The following is a 24,247-nucleotide window of genomic DNA, read 5'->3' as shown; positions in this document are numbered from 1 at the left end:
GCATCGATTATAAGGAAACCTTTTTGCCTATGGTCATGCTTAAATCTGTTAGGATCCTGCTAGCTGTAGCAGGATACCATGATTATGAGATTTGGCAGATGGATGTCAAAACTACATTGCTGCAGGTCAATAAAACATGGCATGTAAACTTAATAGATTCATTTATGGACTTAAGCATGCTTCTAGAAGTTGGAACATCCGTTTTGATTCTTCTGTCAAATTGTTTGACTTCAAGCAGAATCTGGATGAACCCTGTGTCTATAGGAAGTGCAGTGCAGATAAGGTTACTTTCTTGGTTCTATATGTAGATGACATTCTACTCATTGCGAATGATGTAGGAATGATAACTACGGTGAAAGTGTGGCTTTCACAACAATTCTCAATGAAAGACCTTGAAGAAGCCTCCTATATACTAGGTCTTCGAATCTATAGAGATAGATAGAAGCGAATAATAGGATTATCCCAATTTGCTTACATTGACAAAATAGTCAAAAGATACAGTATGAAAAACTCCAAGAAAGGAAATGTTCCTTTCAGGCACGGAGCCACTCTCTCCAGGAAGATGTCTCCCAAGACTTCTGAGGAGATTGATGGCATGAAAGACGTTCCCTATGTCTTTGCCATACGGAGCATCATGTATGCCATGCTGTGCACTCATCCTGACATTGCTTAGGCAGTAAGTGTAGTAAGCAGATTTCAGGCCAACCCAGGGCAGGAACACTGGACTGCTATGAAAAACATAGTTAAGTACTTTCGAAGGACAAAAGAGTTTTGTCTAGTATTCGACGGTAGCTCACTACAGATCCAAGGGTATATAGATGCCAATTTCTAGTCGGATCCAAATGATAGAAAGTCTACACATGGATATGTTTTCACGATAGGATCGTGTGCTGTTTGTTGGAAAAGCAGCATACAGGGGTCCACTGTAGACTCCCCGACTAAGGCCGAGTACATTGCCGCAAGTGAATCTGCTAAAGAAGCCATGTGGTTAAAGAAGTTCGTTCCCGAGTTGGGAATAGTTTCAACCAACACATCACCCATCCCATTGTTGTGTGACAACAATGGAGCCATTACTCAGGCTAAGGAGCCACGAGCCCACTCGAAGTCGAAGCACATCGAAAGGAAGTACCACGTACTGCGGGAGATTGTTGGTAGAGGGGACGCCCTGATTTAGAAGGTAGCGTCAGTGAAAAATGTAGCAGACCCATTAACGGAGCCACTATCACAGAAAGTGTTTGAGAGACATGTAGAAAGCATGGGACTCTGGCAAGTGGGAGCTGTTAGACAATTTTGTATGCCCTTAGCTTCAATCAGAATGATGTATTTTATGAGTTTTTTGTAAATGAATAAAAGTGCATGTTTGATTCATGTTCCCTTGGTATGTTTTTGTGTTATACCCTTAAACTGGACACTTAATGAGACTCGTATTAGTTTAGAATGTTCACAGCAAGTGGGTCAGTCTGGGGAGACCTATCCTAACAAAGCTGACATTGTGGTGCCACCAAGTCAGTTGGGGTGGCCTGTCTCATCTGCCAGGGTGAGACCCTAGCCACATACAGTGTAGGATTAATTGCATCTATGAACTGGACTAGATTTCTAGTATTGCCCTGGACCTTGGAGATTCATGGGCAAAACTGGAAAGTTACACCCGACCCCTAGACTCGATTATGATACTGCATTAGGTGTCGGATTGGGTTGTCTTTGATATACCAATCAGTGAGATCCTTTGCGGGGGTCAAAACCTAGGTATTTTGGGACAGTCTAAGAATTCATTTGAGTGGGTGATCATAGTGACAGGATCAACCCCTTTGTTGGACAAAGGTAATGATCGGGGATGCACTCTCATTGATGGAAATCAAGACTGCCGACAACCGATATCAATCGTTGAGATTTGTTTTGCAAAGTATATTTTATATAAGATATAAAAGTATATATTTTATGGTTTGTAAAATGTTTGCAAGAAGGTTTTAATTCCCGGGATCCATACATGCAAAGAGTGCAACACTGTTCCTTGCAGCTGAGGGAGAGGTCCTCTCTTGTCGGGCAGTGTATGATCATTATGGGATGAGAGGTTAAGTGTAAGACTATTGAGGATAATGCCTGATGGGATAATCTTGCATCTGCCTACAGTCCCTGTGTGTTATAAGGTGGCTTGGCCCAGGGACCACTTAGGGTAAGTGTTGGGCCTATAGAGCCCATTTGATGGGTTTCAGAGGGTGCACTGTCCATAACAGAGTATTTGGCCAGGCCTTGTAATACTGGCTGGGCCGAACCCATGTGGCTGATGTGTAGATCAATGCTTGGGTCCCATGCCATACAAGGAAGCCCAACCGGGCAGCAGTTAGGAAGGTTAAGTGTGCACATAAGCTTAATGGGGCTAAAGCCCATTTTGAGCTAGGCTATTTAATTAGTTAATTTTGGGGCGAATTCTGAGATGGATTAGCTGATAGGATAGGGCCTTGACCCTATCCACTCAGAGAGTCTATATTTGAATGTGATTCAAATCTAGAAACCTCCTAATGAGATTAGGCGAAAGCTAATCTAATCTGTAGATATGATAAGGGTTTATCCTTATCACCTAAAGAGAGGACTGGTCAAAATATGATTTGCATAAGCAGTTCCTAATTGGATTAGGAGCTGATCCTTTAGGTTAACAAAAGAAGGAGGGGGCGGCAGCCTTTAGAATGTTATTCATTCAAATCTTATTCAGTGCTGAAATCAAAGAAGGAAGAGTTAAGCATCCCTGCAGAATTCTTTCTTGCCGCCTCCCTTTTCTTGCCGCCCTGTTTGCCAGTTCGATCTTCAGTTATGGGAGAAGTCAAGATTTGATCTTGACATCAGTTATTTGAGAAAGAATTGATAGGAAGCTGTGCTCTTGTGCCATCCTACTGATTTTTGTGAAGGACAGAGTTCTTGGAGAAGAACACTGTTGATTCTGCTCCATCCTGCACTGCGCCATCTTCAGTGGGAGCAGTCTTTGGATCCTTCCTTGGGCGTGAATACCTTCGTTGGGGGATACTCCTTTTTGGTTCAGATCTGGTTCAGTTTATGGTTCAACAATGGTCCTTGAAAATATGATTTTCTAAATAGGGAATGTGATTCCCAGTTGAAGGGGGAGAAAAATTTTTGAAATTCGCCCCTTATTCTGCAATATTTGGGCATCCATACGATGGATCTCTCATCCCTTCACCTCATCCTCACAACAATAGCAATAGCAGTAGCAGTTAGCAGTCGTCATCGATGTCATCATTAGGGGCATGGCCTCGGGTGGCACCTTGTCCTCGGCCCAAAAGTCATGCACAAGGTAGCTTAACATCTAGGGGCCAACTTCCAAGAAGTCGAAGCAAAGTGAAGCCCTCACCTTTATGGATGAGGACTTGGAGGGGATCTCGGTTCCCCATGACGATGCACTGGTGGTGTCAGTCGTCGTTGCAAATTTCATGGTAAGGAGGATACTGGACGATAGCGGCTCCTTGGCCGACATCCTCTTCTATAACACCTTCGAGAAGATGAAGTTGGCACCCAGGCGCCTTCAGCTAGCCGACGTGCCACTTGTCGGCTTCTCTGGGAATGTCATCAAACCGAAGAGAAGGATAACCCTACCAGTCACAATAGGAACAAAACCCCAGCATGTGATGAAGATGAATGAGTTCCTAGTCTTGAAGATCGACTCCCCCTACAATGTCATCATTGAGAAGCTGAACCTACATGCACTCAAGTCAGCCTTCTCCTCCTACCACCTCACCCTCAAGTTCCTCACCAAATACAGTGTCAGAGTCATCCAGGGGGATCAGCAAACTGCCTACCAGTGCTATGTGGCAGCATTAAAGGGCAAGTACAATGAAGCTTTATTGTTAAAGGGTCTCGACCTCAGGGAGGAGCTAGCGAGCTGAGGCCAACCGGCTGAGGACCTCATCTTGGTACCCCTAAATGACGTTGAACCCGAGAAGATGGTTCACGTTGGGTCCAGCCTTCCTCTAAATAGCTTATCTGAACTGGTAAGTATCTTCAATGTTAATGCCGACATCTTTTCTTGGTCTGTCGCTGACATGCCCAGAATTGACCCTTCGGTCATTACTCATAGGTTGGGCATGGATCCAAGCTCTAGGCCTGTTCGGTAGAAGAAAAGGAACTTTACTCCAAAATGATGGAAGGCCATAGGAGAGGAAGTTGACAAGCTACTCGACACTAGCTTCATTCGAGAAGTACATTACCCTAACTGGTTGTCCAATATGGTTATGGTAAGGCAAGCTAATGGGAAGTAGCGGATCTATATTGACTTCACAGACCTCAACCGAGACTGCCCTAAAGATAGTTTTCCTTTGTCGAGAATATACCACCTCATTGATAACTTCTTTGGGTATAATTAGATCAAGATGGACCCCGAGGACGAGGAGAAGAGCTCGTTCATCATAGAGCATGACACATATTGTTAGAAGTTCATGCCCTTTGGCCTTAAGAATGTCGAGGCCACCTACGCCTAGAGAACAAAGTCTTCAAGCACCAAATGGGAAGAAACGTTGACGTCTATGTGGATGACATGGTTGTGAAGAGCCTGAAGGTCGACCAGCACACCTCAGACCTAGCCAAGACCTTCGACACCTTATGGAAGTATAACATGAATCTCAACCCTAGTAAGTGTGTCTTCAACATCACCTCGGGTAAGTTCCTAGGCTTCGTCGTCATGTAGCAGGGTATAGAGGCCAACCCAGAAAAGATCTGAGCTATCCTTGACATGGCACGATGAGGGTCTTTGTGCACCCTTTTCTAGTTAAGGGTATTTCCCGCCTTAGAGTAGTCAAAGTGCACCATTTTTCTAGTTAAAATCAATTATGTGACCTCTGAGGGTCTCTGTGCAAATTATGTAGAAAACTAGGAAGTTTTCATGGCCGAAGTGCAGTTTTTGGGAAGTTGGTGTGAAGACTAGCTGAGAGAGAGGGTGTTTTTGTAAATAACTAATAATAGGAGGGTGCCTCTTATCTGCTAAACCCAGTTGGCACCCATCCTATTGTATTACCATGCTCCCCTCTCCTTCGCAAACCCTAGCCACCCTAGTTGTGTAATCTTCACCGTCCATTCCTTATAATCTCCACCCACCATTTTAAGGCTCTCCTTTGTAGGTTTTAAACCCTAAAGCATCACCTATTCTGCTAATCCTCACCATTCAGCTCTCCCACCATTAAATCTCAGTCACTCCCTCAGTCCTACATAATTTTGGGCACCCTCTCCTTCCATTCTCAGCCATAGGATCACCCCAAAACCATCTTAGCCATCCAATAGAAACCCTAGGGCATCCCTAACTTTGCTAAATCCCAGCTGCCGCCTCCCATCTTTCTCCCTATTTCCAGTTATTTCCAGGTAAGACGGAAGACTGATCTTGAGAAGTTCAAGGGTAGATGAAGAGGAGGATGCCCAGGCAAGAGGAGGGGTTCCTACTTGCAGTTCACCAACACCACTACTGCCACCTCTGGAATCGGATCCCAGCCACTTTTACTTTATTTTAGTTTTAATTTTTGTTCTTTCAATTATAGTTTTGTTATTTACTTTCTGCAATTTATTTTCATTTTGTTTGATCTTCATTTTGTTTTCTACAGATCTGCAATTCAGCCAGGTAAGATGGATGGCCTAGCTCGAGAAGGTCGAGGATCAAAGGAGAGATCCAGAGATTGCTACCTCTGATCAGATTACAGGTTTTTATTTCATTTCTTTTGTTTATTTATTTTTGTATTTATTTATGTTTTTGCACTTTTAACTTTCCATACTGTTTGAATTCTATATTTTTCTCAATTTAATTAATTAATTTTTATATTTTTGCACTTACTTCTTGTGTTCTCTTGTCCGGATTTGAGTATTTATTAAATTTTCCTTGCTTCCATGTGGATACGACCCGTTCTCACCCATTTACTGTGTTTGTATTTGTTTGAAATGTTTAAATCGGTGTTCCAAAGTGGTTAACGACACGCTTCTAGTGACACCAAGTTTTTGGCATTGTTGCCAGGGAAGCACGAAGAAAAAATTTTATTTGCTTTATCCGGATCTGTTTTATTATTATTTTATTTTTGTTTAATTATTTGATCCATTATCTTAGTTCAACTCTTGTTTCTCTTTGATTTTGCAGGTGAAGTCACCTCTAAAATTAGGGGCATATCATAATCTTCTTCCATTTCCAAAATGATGAAGTCAACAGGAAAAATAAATTTATCTACTTTTACCAAAACATCTTCCACTGTTCCCCTTGGATATTTGATACTTCTGTTAGCCAATTGAAGAGAAACAGTGGTAGGTGTCCTTCAACCCAAACTTCCTGAAGACAAAAAAGGGCATCAAATTAATGCTTGCACCAAGATCACATGAATGTTGGCATAACTTTCTTTTGTTTAAAATTATTTCCTTTAGAATTTTGGCATAACTTATCATTTGAGAAATAACATCAAGAAGATGAATGTTAATATTCAGCTTTTGAAACACCTCTAAAAATTTAGCAAATTGTTTATCCAAGTTAGCCTTAAGAAATCTTTTAGGAAAAGGAAGATGGGGTTTGTAATATTTTAAATTAAGAGTAGAAAAACTTCCCTTTTTCTCCACTCATGATTCATAGTCTCCTCCTTTGGATTCATGGTCTCGGCTTTCTTCCTCATGTACATGCTCATCATTTTTTTCTTCTTTTCCAAGTTCTTTTCCACTTTGTAGAGTGATGGCCTTACTTGTTTCCTGGGATTTTTCTCGGTATTGTTAGGTAATCTTCCTTGTAACCTTCCCAAAATTGCTTGAGCAAGTTGTCCAATTTGAGTTTCCAAGACTTAAATTCTTGTCTCTGTACTTGAATTCTTGTCCATCATATCCTCCAAATTTGGCTTCTTTTCTTGTGGATTTTGTTGGTGTTGTTGTTGAAAGCCGGGAGGTGCTCTTTGTTGGTTATTATTCCAAGAAAAATTTAGATGGCTTTTCCATCATAGATTGTAAGTGTTGGAGTAGGGACTGAAGTTGGACTTGTTGCCACCATAAGAAATAAAATTAGCTTGTTCGGAAGAAGAAGAAAAAAGATTTCCTACTTTATAGCCTACACTATCATGCCTCCCTTGCCCACAAATCTCACACAAAAGAAAGGGAACAAAAGAATCACTCATAGTTGAAACCCCCAAACTTTCCAATTTCTTATTTAATGCAACAAGTTGAGCCAATAAAGCAGTGATAGAATCAACATTATAAATTCCAACTCCCTTTTTATTTGCCCTCTCATTGCCCCATTGATGAGACTGAAAAGAACCCTATTTTTGTCCCCTAATTTTCACATTTTTTCATTATTTTAACAATTAAATGCACTCATTACTCTTGTATTTCGATTCAGGGCAATAAAGAAGGCAATTGGAAGGAAACATGCCAATTCGGGCGATTTTGCACAGTTTCAGCGATAGTCAGTGATCTGGGCCTAACTCACAATTCCGGACTCCGAATTGGGCAATTCAAGAAGCATTAGAAAGAAGAACGAAAGGCCCACAACTTTTATGTTTTGGGTATTGACTGGTTCGGTTTGTATCGAGTATGAAACCAGGCCCGAAGTCGGAGCAACGTTGCAGCCAGGCCCATTTAACAGCTGAAGCCCAACTCGCAGAAGAACCTGGAAGCAGCCCAAGTAGCGGAGAAACCCAACTCGAATACAAGAGTCTAGAGTCCTAACTCGAATGTAATCTCCAAAGAGGGAGAGAGTCTTATTAGATCTAAACTTTGAATGTAATCCTATAAGGATAAGAAGGTTGGGGATTAGACAAGAGATATGATAGGATTAGTTCAAAGAAGATAAGATCAAGATTTCCTAAAGATAAGATGATCTCCTAGAAGGAGTTGGAAAACAGCCCTCTTCTTTGGCTATATAAAGAGGGGGGCGAACTAGCTCTAGCATCACTCATTCCAAGATCCAAAAGATCATCAAGAGGCCAAGAAGCTCAAGAAGGTAGTTCGGCTATGGAGAAGAAAAGCATGGAGATTGCACAGATCATGAGTAGCTAAGCTTCTTTTTCTGGTTCAAGGGGGAGGTTCGATCGTGTCATTGTGAGGTTCTATAGTTACTTTATTTTCTTGCTTTCTAATTCAAGTATTCATTGATTCTTGTGCATATTTTTATTGGATGTTGATGTTAATTAGTTTGACAAACTGAATTAATGTTGATTTTCCTATTGCTATCCATGATTTCGGTGATCCGTAATTGTTACGAATAATGGTACAAGTAGCAATTAGGTTGATATCTTTTTGGGTCAATTATTCGTGACAGGTTTTGACCAACGTTTTATCATGGTTCAACCTAAAGGAATCGATGGAACAAAATTCAATAATTGCAGCTATCTCAATTATTGTTATTTTGGTTTAACTGTTTTCACAAATCTTAATGCTATCATTGTTTAACATGGAACGCTATCGTACCCAGTTGAGTGGTGATAAGTGTTGATCGAATGCTGGGTTTGGTCAACTGAATTAGGAAAACACAAGGTTTATTATGGCTATCCTAGTAAATCTAAGGTTAAATGCTTGAATTGCAAGAATGCTGAATTGTACCTAGGATCGATGGCCAATCGATTCAACCCGAACCTTTGAACCAGAATTCGGTAAACTGATTTTTCTCTTGTTTGTTTAGTTTGTTATTCATTTAATTTTAGTTATTAAATTTTCCCATACAATTATTTTATCCATTCGGCTAAGAGATTACTGATTTGCTCCTTATGGGATTTGACCTAGTACCACTTTTACTACAAATATTTTATTGTGGGACTAGTACTAATTTTGAGGGCTTCGACAAAACCCGCGTTAATTTTGGCGCCGTTGTCGGGGAGCAACGTTAATTTCTTAGCTATTACCTTCTTTTGTTAATCTTCTTGTTTATGACTCGTGCTTCTCAACAAGGTGAACTTCAGTACAACCCCAAAATTGAGAGGACCACCCGTCGTTTAAGGAAGGAGGCGAAGCAAAGGAAGGATCGCTCACCTAAAAGGGTGAACTCAGATATCAATCTACCCACTTGTGATTTTTCCATCTTCGAAGAAGTAGAAAGAATGGCTGACAGAGAGAGGACATTAAGGGAGTTGGCTGCACCAATTATGAACCAACAACCCTTATGCATCACGTACCCCACTCTTGAGGTAGCCTTTGAACTCAAATCTGGTTTGGTTCAATTATTACCTCTGTTTCATGGTTTCTCAGGTGAGGACCCTCACAAACATCTAAAGGAATTTCATGTCGTTTGTTCAAGCATGAAACCCCACGGTATGACTGAGGACCAGGTAAAACTCATAGCCTTTCCATTTACTTTAAGAGATAAAGCAAAGGATTGGCTGTATATTCTCCCTCCCGGTTCTGTACGCACATGGGATGAAATGAATAGGATATTTTTAGATAAATATTTTCCTGCGTCCCGGGCTGCGAATATAAGAAAAGAAATATGTGGAGTTCGGCAGTTTGGTGGTGAGACATTTTATGAATATTGGGAAAGGTTTAAGCAACTTGTTGCTAGTTGTCCCCACCACCAAATTCCTGAGCAATTGTTAATCCAATACTTCTATGAAGGGCTTCAGCCCATGGATAGAAGTATGGTCGATGCAGCCAGTGGAGGAGCTCTAGTGAACAAGACACCTGAAGCGGCCAAGGAATTAATCTCCAATATGGCCAAAAATTCTCAGCAATTCGGTACAAGGACGGAAGGTACCATTAGAAGGGTTAACGAGGTAAGCCATGCAAATTTAGAAAACCAGATTTCTGACTTAACTGCTTTGGTTAGGCAACTAGCTGCAGGACAATTACAAACTACTAGGGTGTGTGGTATCTGTTCGATCCATGGTCATCCTACGGACATGTGTCCATCATTACAAGATGGATCAATGCAGCAAGTAAATGTCGTAGGAGGATTCCCAGGGCAGCCCCAACGAAAGTATGATCCCTACTCCAATTACTACAATCCGGGGTGGAGAGATCATCCAAATCTAAGCTACGGAAACCCAGGAGGATAGCACCAATATCAGCACCATTTTTTCAGTCGATAGCCCTGGTTTTCAACACCCATCACAGTGCAAGGCCAACCCCTGAATTCTTGTATGTCATTAGAAGATATAATTAAGGCTCTAGCTACTTAATACTCAGCAATTTCAACAGGAAACAAGAGAAAGCATTCAGAATTTGGAGAACCAAATCAGCTAACTTGCCACTTCCATTAGTAAGTTGGAGGCGCAGAGCTCCGGGAAACTACCATCAGAAACGGTAGTTAACCCCAAGGAAAATGCAAGTGCAGTGGTGCTGAGAAGCGGGAAGGAACTACAGCTAGAACCCACCTCACCAAGGAAGGCGAAAAAAAGACAAGAAGAAGAGGAGGTACAGGACTCAAACAAAAGCCCCATTAAGGTAGGAGTTGGAGAGAACATTTCAGCCGTGATCAAGAGGACCTTACTAGAAAAACATGCTGATCCAGGTATGTTCACCCTACCTTGTGTGATTGGCAATAAGCGAATCGAGCATGCCATGCTAGACTTAGGTGCATCTATCAATGTCATGCTAGACTTAGGTGCATCTATCAATGTCATGCCATACTCGATTTAGGTCCTTTAAGGGAAATTAAAGCTGTTATCCAATTAGCTAATCGTTCTAATGCCTATCTAGAAGGGATTGTTGAGAATGTAATGGTGCAGGTTAACGATTTAATTTTTCCAGCTGTTTTTTACATTTTGAAGATGGAGGAGGACATGATCGAAAGTTCAGCCCCACTTCTATTAGGCAGGCCATTCATGAAAATGGCCAAGACCAAAATAGATTTGGATGAGGGTACCCTCTCCGTCAAATGTGATGGAGAGACTGTTAAATTTAATATTTTTGAAGCTATGAAGTACCCAATTGAAGACCATTTGATCTATTCGGTTGACACTTTTGATTCAACTGTGCAGGAAATTTTTGAAAAAGATATGAATGAGGAGTTAAAATCGAGTGCACAATTGGATACCAAGGCCCCTATTCCAAATTTGAACCCGCCCATGATGGATGGAAGGGGAGCACACTGAAAGCTGCAACCACAAGAGTTAAAGTAGCAAAGGAGGACGTCGAACATAACGATGTTAAACAATTGCGCTTCTGGGAGGCAACCCATTATGTTTAGTTAATTTGTTATTTTGTTTGGTTTTCATTTTTGTGTTTAGCAGGAACCCAACAAGACAAACAGGGAAGTACCCCCAAATCCTTCTACTTTATGCATAATCACATACAGTGGGGACAATGTATAACTTAAGTGTGGGGGGATTAGAGAAATCTGATGAAAATTTGGGATACCTTACCTTCTTAAAATTCTGCTCCCAAAAACTTATCCTTGAATGATTTCAACTTATCAGGAATCATGTGCTTAGGCTGAATAGATAAAATAGGATGCAAGCATGACTAAATGAATCTTTCTTGGCTGCATATGTACCTCATGATTTTAATCAATCAATAGGCAAGATGCATAAGGGTTTGATTAATTTCACATAATTATCTGTCAAACTTGGGTTGATTATTCTAGAACTTGCTATGTTAGGCATATAGAGACCACAATCAATGAATTCATGGATCAGGCAGTGAAACCCTGTGATTCTTGTGAAAAAAAAATTGTGACTAATGTGAGACGGAGCATAAAATGCACTCACATCTAAAGCAAGTGTGAGATTGAGCATAAACTGCACTCACATCTTGAAAAGAAGGCAAGGGTAAGATGGAGCATAAAATGCACTCACCCTAGAACCCCAACCCCATTCTCACCTTCAGATCCTAGGAATTCACACTAAGTGGTGGAGATGTGATACATAGCAAGCTTATGGCAATAAGCACACCTTGTTTTGATTCAAAGGAAAGTAATTGCATCTGGCTGAATTGGTTTGTTAAAAGCAATGAGCACCCGTGTAGTTCAAGGAGTTTCAGCCCTGGAAGGCTTGTCTCCTTGACTATCGATTTAACTTGGGACCATGAGGAATGGTGATTTGCGATCACTCTTGGACAAGAAAAAGGAGAGAAAGAGATGAAAAGGGAAAGGTTACCAAGTCTGAATTAAAGCATGCAATGAACCAGGCCTCATGTAGAGAAAAATAAATATTGAAAATCAGTAGTTGTTTTCTTTTGTGAGTTTTTGCCTTGCCCGAGGACGAGCAAAGTTTAAGTGTGGGAAGATTTGATGAGACTGAAAAGAACCCTATTTTTGTCCCCTAATTTTCATATTTTTTCATTATTTTAACACTTAAATGCACTCATTACTCTTGTATTTCGATTCAGGGCAATAAAGAAGGCAATTGGAAGGAAACATGCCAATTCGGGCGATTTTGCACAATTTCAGCGATAGTCAGTGATCTGGGCCTAACTCACAATTCCGGACTCCGAATTGGGTAATTCAAGAAGAAATAGAAAGAAGAACGAAAGGCCCACAACTTTTATGTTTTGGGTATTGACTGGTTCGGTCCGCATCGAGTACGAAACTAGGCCCGAAGTTGGAGCAACGTCGCAGCCAGGCCCATTTAACAGCTGAAGCCCAACTCGCAGAAGAACCTGGAAGCAGCCCAAGTAGCAGAGAAGCCCAACTCGGATACAAGAGTCTAGAGTCCTAATTCGAATGTAATCTCTCAAGAGGGAGATAGTCTTATTAGATCTAAACTTTGAATGTAATCCTATAAGGATAAGAAGGTTGGGGATTAGATAAGAGATAGGATAGGATTAGTTCAAAGAAGATAAGATCAAGACTCTCTAAAGATAAGATGATCTTCTATAAGGATTTGGAAAACAGCCCTCTCCTTTGGCTACATAAAGAGGGGGCGAACCAGCTCTAACAGCACTCATTCCAAGATCCAAGAGATCATCAAGAGGCCAAGAAGCTCAAGAAGGTAGTTCGGCTATGGAGAAGAAAAGCATGGAGATTGCACAGATCATGAGTAACTAAGCTTCTTTTTTTGGTTCAAGGGAGAGGTTCAATCGTGTCATTGTGAGGTTCTATAGTTACTTTATTTTCTTGCTTTCTAATTCAAGTATTCATTGATTCTTGTGCATATTTTTATTGGATATTAATGTTAATTAGTTTGACAAACTGAATTAATGTTGATTTTCCTATTGCTATCCATGATTTCGGTGATCCGTAATTGTCATGAATAATATTACAAGTAGCAATTAGGTTGATATCTTTTTGGGTCAATTGTTCATGATAGCCTTTGACCAACATTTTATCATGGTTCAACCTAAAAAAATCGATGGAACAAAATTCAATAATTGCAGCTATCTCAATTATTGTTATTTTGGTTTAACTGTTTTCACAAATCTTAATGCTATCATTGTTTAACATGGAACGCTATCGTACCCAGTTGAGTGGTGATAAGTGTTGATCGAATGCTGGGTTTGGTCAACTAAATTAGGAAAACACAAGGTTTATTATGGCTATCCTAGTAAATCTAAGGTTAAATGTTTGAATTGCAAGAATGCTGAATTGTACCTAGGATCGATGGCCAATCGATTCAACCCGAACCCTTGAACCAGAATTCGGTAAGATTGATTTTTCTCTTGTTTGTTTAGTTTGTTATTCATTTAATTTTAGTTATTAAATTTTTCCACACAATTACTTTATCCATTCGGCTAAGAGATTACTGATTTGCTCCTATGGGATTCGACCTAGTACCACTTTTACTACAAATATTTTATTGTGGGACTAGTACTAATTTTGAGGGCTTCGACAAAACCCACCACCCATTAATAGCTACTAGCCGCCATCTCCAAAAGTTCATATGCTTATTCGGGAGTTTTCCTCATAAGCGTACCACTTGCAACTGCATCTAACATTGAATGATTAGATTGATTAATGCCATTATAAAAAGTTTGCACTTGCATCCAAATAGGTAGACCATGGTGAGGACACTTCTTAAGCAATTCTTTATATCTCTCCCATGACTCATATAAGGTTTTATTATCAAATTGAGAAAAAGTTGTTATGTCATTCCTTAATTTAGCCATTTTAGCAGATGGAAAATACTTCGATAAAAACTTTTGTGCCAAGTCATTTCATGTAGTAATCGAACTTGTAGGAAGAGAGTTAAGCCAATCTTTTGCTTTATCCTTTAAGGAGAAGGGAAATAACCTAAGTCTAATGGCATCATCACTAACTCCATTATGCTTAAAAGTATCACATATTTTAAGAAAATTAGCAATATGAGAGTTAGGGTCATCATTGGGGTTAGAAAATTGCACACTCATCTAGATCATCTGAGTAATTACAGGCTTGATCTCAAATTTTTTTGCTTGCACATTTGGCCTCTTAATGCTTGATGTAGTACCATCAAGAGTAGGTATAGTGTATGAGCTCAATGTCCTTGAATTATTTTGGTCTTGGGCCATCTTGTTCTTTCTCTCCCTCATTCGCTTTTTCAAAGTCCTTTCGATTTCTTGATCAAGGGGTATTAATTCTCCACCACGGGTGTGTGTCACTAGGAACCTAAAAAGAAAAGGAAAAGAATTAAAAATTTCCTAAAAAAAATTTATAAAGCCAAACCTAACAAAAATTAAAATAGAATAAAATTTTAAATCCTAAAATAAAACAAATAGATGTTCAATCTAAGGCTAATTTAGGTAGTTTTGATATGTAATAAACTAGTCCCCAGGAACGGCGCCAAAAACTTGTTGTGTGATTTATGCACAGTTAATTCAAGCAAGTGTACCTTAGTCAAATGTGCGAATAATGATGAGAAAAATGTCGATTCCACAAAGACTAAATCACAGTACCAAATCAATTTTAAACTAACCTAAGTTGAATTCATGAATTAATTGAACGAATAAAAACAAAGAAGAATTAATGAAAATCTAAGAACATAATATAAATTGAATCAATGAATGAATGCAACTAGGGCTTAGATTTCATTAAATCAAGGTTATGTAATTACCTATTTAATCCATCTCAAGACCAAAATTACCCTAAGGTATATTAAAGTTATTTTCATGTGATGGTGGATTTTCCTAAATTAATTTATAAGCTTTCTTAAGTCATATTAATCCAATTCTACCATCAAATTTCTAAGTGGTTGTCAAAAGGAAAAATAAGCATTAAATTCTTTGGAAACCTCTAATCATAGAAGGGGATTTGTCTCACTAAGCTTCATTGATTCCAACATATGAACTAATCATCTTTCAATATCATAGTCTAACATGCGATTTTTATTGCCTAGGATCTACTTCATAACAATCCTTTGGTCAGTCATGCATAAATTATCAAATCATTAAAAGATTGGCCAATTCTTTTAAAGCATTAAGTACAACAATAAAAATTCCCCATGCAAATAGTAAAGGTCTTGAATTGAATTAAACAAATAACTATATAATCCTAAGATCAAAATCCATCTAAATCCTAACTAAGAGAATTTAACTAGACACACTTAGATTAAACACACTCAAGAAAATTAAAGAAGGAACACAACAAAAAACACATCAAGGAATGAATAGAATAACAAAAAACTTTAGCCTTTGAAAGTAGAAGACAAGTGCAGCAACTAAGCCTTTCTCCCTCTGGGTTTTGTATTCTTCCTCTCCTCTAGCATGCTGAAACTGCTTCCTTTCCTCTTTTGACATGTTGTGACTGCTTCCTCTTTTCTTCTTTGCCAAATTCTCTCTAAGGTTGTGCCCATTTGCCTTGAGTCTATGGTCCTTTTAATAGTGCAGCCCCCCCTCAATTACTTTTCAATATAGACTCTTAATTTAACACAAATTAGGTCTCTTAGTCTTTATCAAAGTTGAATGTCTATCTCTTTTGTACTGCAAACTATCAGACCCAAAACTTGTAGCTGAAATTACACTTGGTTGGCGGTAGAATTAGCCGTTTGAATCACCTCAATCCGAGTTATAGGCAGGAAGTTATGCCCAAAATATGAGAACTATATCAAAACATAAAATTTCCCTTTTCTGTGCATGCATATCAAATCCGATTTCAACGGATTCTCTCCTTTATGGCTACATCATGGAACATCATTGCTACATGGTCCTTCCTCTATGATTATCTTGATCAATTAAATTGAATTACTCCTAAAAATTTCACAATTAAGCTCCAAATTACCTTGCAAGACAATTTCATCATAATTAGTGCAATACCATGCTAATTCCAAAAAAATATTATTACCAAAATCATCAAGTTAGACATATGAAAATATGTATAAATATAGGCTTATCAATAAGCCGAGCCCTATTGGATGGACCCCATCATCGCCTATTTGTTGTACGGGCAACTGCTCAAAGATAGAAATGAAGCTAGGAGAGTCCAATGATAGGCAAACCATTACACACTCCTCAAGGGCAAGCTAGGAGAGTCCAATGATAGCCGTTGCTCCCCGGCAACGGCGCCAAAATTTTGACGGGTTTGTCGAAGCCCTCAAAATTAGTACTAGTCCCACAATAAAATATTTGCAGTAAAAGTGGTTCTAGGTCGAATTCCACAGGGAGCAAATCAATAATCTCTTAGCCGAATGGGTAAAGTAATTGTGTGGGAAAATTAAATAACTAAAATTAAAAGAATAACAAACTAAACAAACAAGAGAAAATCAGTCTTACCGAATTCTGGTTCAAGGGTTCAGGTTGAATCAATTGGCCATTGATCCTAGGTACAATTCAGCATTCTTGCAATTCAAGCATTTAACCTTAGATTTATTAGGATAGCCATAAGAAACCTTGTGTTTTCCTAATTCAGTTGACCAAACTCAGCATTCGATCAACACTTATCACCACTCAACTGGGTACGATAGCGTTCCATGTTAAACAATGATAGCATTAAGATTTGTGAAAACAGTTAAACCAAAATAACAATAATTGAGATAGCTGCAATTACTGAATTTTGTTCCATCGATTTTTTAGGTTGAACCATGTTAAAACATTGGTCAAAGGCTGTCATGAGCAATTGACCCAAAAAAGATATCAACCTAATTGCTACTTGTACCATTATTCGTGACAATGATCACCGAAATCATGGATAGCAGTAGGAAAATCAACATTAATTCAGTTTGTCAGACTAATTAACATTAACATACAATAAAAATGTGCACAAGAACCAATGAATACTTGAATTAAAAAGAAAGAAAATAAAGTAACTACAGAACCTCACAATGACACAATCGAACCTCCCCCCTTGAACCAGAAAAAGAAGCTTAGCTACTCATGTTCTGCGCAATCTCCATGCTCATCTTCTCCATAGCCGAACTGCATTCTTGCTTCTTGGTCTTCTTGATGATCTCTTGGATCTTGGAATGAGTTGATTGCTAGAGCTGGTTCGCCCCTCTCTTTATATAGCCAAAGGAGAGGGCTGTTTTCCAACTCCTTCTAGGAGATCATCTTATCCATAGGGTGTTTTGATCTTATCTTGAACTAATCCTATCCTATCTCTTATCTAATGCTCTAATCTCAATCTTCTTATCTCTCTAGGATTACATTCAAGATTTTAGATCTGATAAAACTCTCTCCTTGGAGATTACATTCGAAATTCGGACTCTTAACTCTTGAATTCGAGTTGGGTTGCTTCGAGGTACTTCTGCGAGTTGGGCTTAAGTTGTGAAATGGGCCTGGCTGCGAACTTGCTCCGAATTTGGGCTCATTTTCGTACTCGATGCGGGCCGAATCTGTCAAAACCCAAAACATAAAAGTTGTGGGCCTTCCTTTTATCTTTCTAATGCTTCTTGAATTGTCCAATTCGGTGTCTGGAATTGAGAGTTAGGACCAGATTACTGACTGTCGCCGAAACTGTGCAAAATCACCCGATTTGCCCTGTTTTCTTCCAATTACCTTCTTTATTGCCCTGAATCGAAATACAAGGGTAATGAGTCCATTTAAGTGCTAAATAAATGTAAAAGAGTGAATATTAGGGGATAAAATTAGGGTTCATTTTGGTCTCATCACTATTACAACTCTCGGGTGAAAGAAAGACACTACAAGGAAGGAGACCTCATCCTTAGGAAAGTCATGTTGCCCGAGTGTGGGCAAACTCAGCCCCAACTGGGAAGGTCCCTATAGAATCAAGCAAGTCATTAGCCCCAACATGTTTTGGCTTGAGTATTTAAATGGAAGACTGGTCCCTTGGACCTGGAACTCAGAGAACCTTCAAATGTATTATCAGTGAATGTACTCCTTGATGACCAAACAATGAATAAAGTGCAAAGTTCCTTCCCTCCTTGGCTCCAACTTTTAGTCTATAAGTTGTTATTTCGTTAATTGCCAGGACCCCATAGCCGCACGACTATCCGACGCATACAACCTCCTCTGAGGTTACACACTTGAACTGGATGATGGTCTAGGAACAAGGTTCCTTACGAATCATATGCCTACATGGCCTTTGTGCGAAGGCAAAGAATGGCGGAGATCTTGTCTATAATCATCGGCCAAAAACTTAAGCCCACCACAAAAGAACACTAAAGAATAATCTAAGTACTTTGCTATGTAGGAAGCATACCGTGATCTTAGCCAGGCGCGCTCCCATAGCCTTGGCAGCCTGAAGGCTCACACCCCTAACATCCCTATGGAAAGCCAAGCCAGGTTAGCTAAGGCACACTCCTCGCCCCGACCCCTCAATGACATCAAGCAGCCTTGGTTTAGCTTTCTTGGTAGGGATAAAGAATAGGCTGAAAGGAGTTAAGGCTTTCGCCTCCCCTCCCTTTCCACTAAGAGAAGGGTCCTTGACGCCTCGGCGGCCTAGTTCAACCTCATCCAACCGATTTTTTATGGGGGTGGAGAACAATCCAAGAGAGCTAAGGCTTTCACCTCTCTTTCCTTTTCACTAAGGAAAGGGGCCCTGAACCCCTTGGTGGCATAGCTCGACCTTGGCTAAGCTCCCTTAACTTCCTAAGCGAATGACTAAGTAACAAGCCACTTCAGATAACTTAACTTCTTTGCTACTTGTGTCCTCTTGGAAGGGGGCATCGACCCCTAAGCTAAAAAAAAAGTGCAAGTACAAAAAACAAACAGTAAAGACATAAGTTACGCAAAAAGTGTATTTATTCATTATCTTCAAATATCAGCTTTACAAAAACTGGCCTCATCAGATGGGGTTGGCCAAGCCCTTAGAAAATAACTTAAGCAAAAAGCACAAAAAAGAAGACAAGGAGCTGCCTATGCAACGTCCTTAGAAAGAGTAGGGTCCTCGGCTAAAGGAGGAATGTTAGTAGCGGGCACCTCGATAGAATGAAGGACCTCGGTAGCAGGCACCTCAGTAGAAGGGGCTTTAGCTTCTGGGACCCCTAGTTTGTCATTTAGAAAGTCGGGCACCAGCTACAACATCTAAAGCTTGGTGTCTTCGATGCTCTCCAAGTAGGAGTCCACCCCATAGTCAATGAGGGCATGTTGGTACTCGGTTGTCGTCTTCCAAATCTTGATGGCATCTTTGGCCTTCTCCTCGGCCTCCACCACTTGTGCACGAGCTGCCGCTAAGGCCTCGTCCAGCTGGACGCGCTTTAGCTCGGACTGCTTCAACATCTCATCCATCTTCTTCAAGGCCTCCTTTAGCTCCTAAGTAAGAGCCTTTTCAGCCTTAAGGTCCTCTTCCAGGACTTTCCTCAGCTCTTGCTCCCCCAGCATGGTCGAGACAATGGAATCTCGACCTCTGTTGACCTCAATGACCCGGGCCTCGAGCTGCTCCCTCTTCTTTTCAGAGTTCTTCAAGTGATGATGGAGAACTCCAATCTAGTCACTTAGGCCAATGAAATACCGGCATGCTTGCAATGATAACAACCTCATCAATGACTAAAGCATAAAAGACAAAATTTCAACTGAAGAGATGAGACAAGAAGAAGCATAACTCAGCCAAGTGATCCATGGTGTTATCATGGAGGTCCAACGGACCCTGGTTTATCATAGCTAGATGATCCTCTTGTGGGATCATCCCTGTAACCAGAGCCCTCCCAACTCCCTGGGTGTCAAGGGAGTCTCCCTTTGTAACGTTCCATTAAGGGTGGAATGTACACCGCATCACCAACTCCCCCTCATCCCACAACCCCCTTGCGGCCCCCTTGGTTGGAGGCCCCCTTGGTGTACTGATGCCCTCTCCTCCTCTATTATCGCCCTCGGTTGGGTGGTTCTTATGTGCCAACCTCTTCCCCACAGGGGGTTGAGGTGGATCAGTTGACCTCTTGTGGATAGACTCTCGGTGCTGGTCCCCCTTGATCGGCCTTTTCCCTTGGTCGATCCCAGAATCGGCAAGGACTGGCGGCCGAGGTGTCCTCTCGATTGGCACCACCTTCCGTGGCACCTGTCTCTACGAAGGGTCATCGCCCAATGTCCTCTTCTTAGACTTTGCCTTCTCTAGCAACATTTGTTTGGCGTTGACCGAAGAAATGAAGCATACATTAGTACTTATGTAAAGGAAAAGGAAATCTAATGTGTTAGAATCCGACAACAGGAATTCTCCTACTAAGGCGGGCAGGGCTGAGACAAAAAAAAACGAATGGTAACTCTTCCTCCACTAGGGGCTTGGCCCAGATCATCTCTAATACTTAGATGCAGGTAATCACCTCGGCTTCTCATCCTGAAGATAAGGAGTGGGATTCTCAATGGTTAAGTTCATCTCCCCCCAGTTTGACCTGAACAACCAACCCTCAGGACAGGAGACAAAGGAGAACTTGGTCTTCCAATGGTGCATCGACGCAGGGTTGTTGCAGCTCGGCCGCACCAAGCTTGGAAATAGTAAATGCCTACCTCTTGAGGGTGCGGCCTTGGCACAAACTTGGCTCGGAAAATTTTCTAGGTCAGCTCCACATTTCGGAGCTGAGCCATGACCAACACCATCCTCGGCCACCATCCTCAAACTGGGCTCAGGAACTTCCTTACCCTCAACCACCTCGGGTGACCCTAAGGACCCCTCAGCTTCCCTTGGCCTCATATATCTAGCACTTTTGTTGGGAGAGTCATCACTCCTTCGATTGCATTCAGCCTTATAGAGGTAGTCCTCTCCCTCAACAGCTCTACCTCAGGCCTCGAAGCAGGGACCTCAGGCTCACCCAAGTAGCCTCTGCTACTGCTAGCGGGCGTCGGGGTTTGGAAGGAGCTCACTCCCGAGGGGTCTGGGAGTTCATAGCATTCTGGGCTAGAGTCTGGGAGTTCCATCGTATATATCGAGTGTTGGTGGTTTGAAGTGTGACGGGAGGGGTTCCAAGGTGATTTCGGTGGTGAAGGCATCCATTTTCCCAGATGAAGGGTTCTGGCTTGCTGAGGTGTTGACTTGACTCTCTTTAACTTGGCGGAGTTCATCTTTGACAGTGTCGAGCTATGCCTGCAGGTCGACGATCTTCTGGTCAATGGGGGCCTGGGTCTCGTCCTGGTCCTCCTAGATGCAGAACTGGTCAGCCCTGTTCCCCGAGTACTTTGATGTGGGGATGTTTCCATTTCTCCTAGTCCATTGATTGTTCAGGAGGTCTCAGAGGTATGAGAGACGAGAGGGAGAGGTGTGGCGTCAGCCCTCAGCCCTCGAAGGGGGGTTGTGGTGGCCTGATCGCCTACCTTTGTACCAGGGGATTTCACATCAGTGGTGATGTTCTTCGTCTCGGCAGGGATCATGAGATTCTGTTGACTCATCCCCTATTCGGCTAGGGGGTCAGGAGGTCCTTGGCAGCTGACTGGCGCGATGGCTACTATTGGACTTTGAGGGGTTGACCCTATTGGATCCGACTGAGCTGATGGCTGGTGGGTTTGGAGACACTCGTTGGCCATGATGCCCCAAGTTCTAGCAGTGTGGCCACCTTGAGGGCGACCTCTTGTCGGGTGCCCCACCTCGTCTAGCCTCTATGCAAGGTTGTCGAGCTGATCGAGGACTGCAAGGAATTGGTCCATTATAACCAAGTTCTAAGCATTCCTCGTGTTTCATGCCATCTTGGTTGAAGTTTCAGAGTTAGTTTTCAAGACAAATTTTAGTGTGTAAGTTCAATTGGGGGTAGTCTTAGCGATGTTTCAGACAGACGACACCAATTTTTGCTACCTTGGATGGGTTGAGGTCAACAAAGTAAATTCACTTCTAAGCTGAGGGCTGATTAATGAGTCTGAGGCCTGATGTGGCCAAGGGCTGATCGATGAGTTCGAGTTCTGCTATGGTTGAGGGCTTGTAGGTCAGACCTGTGAAGAGAGAGAAGATGACAGCGGCCTTGGGTGCTAACCTGAGGCGGAGTGACGAACCTACAATTTATCTATATTTTATGAGGTTTATGCATGAAATTTTATGCTAGTTTTATTAATTTTTGCCTTAATTTAGCTTGATTGCAAGAAAGATTTCAGGGGGAGCCAAATCAACAAAAAGAAGGCAAAAGCAAGAAAAGAAAACCCAAAATTTATCAAGTTCAGCCCGGCCCAGCCCTGAGAGCAAGAGAATTTCATTCGGCCCAAGAAGAGCAAGTGAAACTCTTTGGAAAATCCAAGGGAAGAAGCCTAGCAAGAAGGAAATTTCGGCCCAGCCCATTTTTAGCCCAAATAACAGCCTAGAGTGTAGCCCACATGAGCTCAAAAGCAAGCTAAGTTGTAGCCCAAATAGCAGCCCAAAGGGAGCTAGGGGCGGCAACTTCTAGGAGTTTCTTGAAGAGAAGGAGGGAGCACTCTAGAAGGTTCATGAGGGGTGTAATACACCCCATTCTAGAGGCTTCAAGAAGGGGCAAGAGCCCCCTTGAAAAACTATATAAGGAGGCCTCTAGGAGGGGAGAAAGTTGTTCAATTGCTTGAGAGGAAGGCTCTCCCACTCTTAGAGGTTCGGCCACCTTGAGAGAAGAGAAGAGAAGAAGGCTAGGCGCAAGGAAGAAGAAGAAGAAGGGGTGAAGGAAGTTCAAGACAAGCAAGCTAGAAGAGAAGGTGAGTTCAAATTGAGGGTTTGTGATTCAAAGATCTTTTGTAATAAATCATTTGTAGTTTCATTCTCTTTTGATTTGAATTCAGTTTCTTTGTTATATTTTCTTTCTTCTTTCTCATTGTTTCCATTCTTCCTTGATGTATTTTAGCTTGTAAAATTTCAGTTCAGCAATCTAATTCTTTTTTATTCATTCAAATGGTCATGTATTGTACTTGAAGTTTCTTGAATAAGGGTGTGATTGTAGAGTAATTCGGCCAACTAACCTTCAAAACTCAGATCTGAATTCTCAGATCTGAGATTGCAAGATCTGAATTGCTTGAAAGAGAATTCAAATCTGCAATTTTCAGATTGGGTGAATTAATCTACAGCTTGGAATTCCTAGAGTGCTTGAGAGAGACTCTAGGAATTCAGATCTACTATTCAAGAACTGAATTGAGTGCAAGGTTAGAGATAACTTGCACAATTCAGTTGGTGATCAATTCAGATTTGAATTGATGCCTTAGAAGTGTTTGAAGAAATGCATGCATGGGGATTAGATTCTTGCTAGAGATAGAAGAACCGTCACTCATTTATAGGATGAACATGCGCTTGAGAGAGGCTGTTCATGACCTTGGAGAATTATCCCAAGCAATGGAGATCGAACTGCTATAGGCGGCGGCTGCAAGAAGGAGGCGACTAGAGAGAATTTGTAGGGTGCAAAATTCTCTCCTCTGTGATCTCAGCTCTGAAGACAAGATTGTTGCTGGTGATTGTGTGTCTAAAGGCTGCCGCCCCCTCTTCCTTTTATAGACTTAAAGGGATCAGCTCCTAATCCCATTAGGAGTTGCTAACCCAAATCATATCTGGATTAAAGTCCCTTTAAGATAAGGGATCAGCCAGTTCCTAATCTAATTAGGAAGTTTCCAAATCTAAATCTCATTTAGATCTTGGACTCTCTGAGTGGATAGGGTGTGGGCCCAATCCTATCAGCTGATCTTATCTTAGAATTCGCCCCTTAAAGACTAATCAAATTAGCCCAGTTCGAAATGGGCTTAAGGCCCAGTTAGGGTTATGTATTCATTAAACCTTCCAAACTGCTGTCTAGTTAGGCTTCCTTGTATGGCGTGGGACCCAAACATTGATCTACATATCAGCCACATGGGTTCAGCCCAGCCTTTGTTACAAGGCCTGGCTGAACACACTGTTATGGACAGTGCACCCCCTAAAACCCATCAGAAGAGCTCTATGGGCCCCACACTTACCCTAAGTGGTCCCTGGGCCAAGCCACCTTGTAACACCCAGGGACTGTGGGCAGATGCAAGATTAGCCCATCAGGTATTATCCTCAATGGCCTTACACTCAACCTCTCAGCCCATAATGATCATACACTGCCCGACAAGTGAGGACCTCTCCCTCGGCTGCAAGGAACAATGTTGCACTCTCTCAAGTATGGAT

The 24,247-nt window shown here is 41.4% G+C and overlaps 1 protein-coding gene and 1 non-coding gene across 2 annotated transcripts; both read left to right on the top strand.

Moving 5' to 3' along the window:
* Nucleotides 1-3,365: 3,365 nt before the first annotated feature.
* Nucleotides 3,366-3,893, top strand: LOC148852821 (uncharacterized). Its single transcript, XM_088945859.1, has one exon. It carries the CDS (start codon nt 3,366-3,368, stop codon nt 3,891-3,893), a length of 528 nt encoding a protein of 175 aa, XP_088801985.1.
* Nucleotides 3,894-13,870: 9,977 nt separating this feature from the next.
* On the top strand, nt 13,871-13,977 carry LOC148852820 (small nucleolar RNA R71). Its single transcript, XR_016100145.1, has one exon. It is a non-coding gene; the product is annotated as a small nucleolar RNA R71 (small nucleolar RNA).
* The last annotated feature ends 10,270 nt before the right edge of the window (nt 13,978-24,247 follow it).

The sequence above is a fragment of the Nelumbo lutea genome, chromosome 5 (genome assembly GCF_056320005.1).
Source record: "Nelumbo lutea isolate HS-2025 chromosome 5, American lotus-T2T, whole genome shotgun sequence".
Taxonomy (NCBI): Eukaryota; Viridiplantae; Streptophyta; class Magnoliopsida; order Proteales; family Nelumbonaceae; genus Nelumbo; species Nelumbo lutea.
The sequence above is the reverse complement of the archived record's forward strand: the minus strand, read 5'-3'. Positions and strand labels throughout refer to the sequence as shown.

What these genes read in the sequence shown, in the direction of transcription:
- LOC148852821 (XM_088945859.1), top strand. Translation starts at nt 3,366, where the DNA reads ATGGATGAGGACTTGGAGGGGATCTCGGTTCCCCATGACGATGCACTG.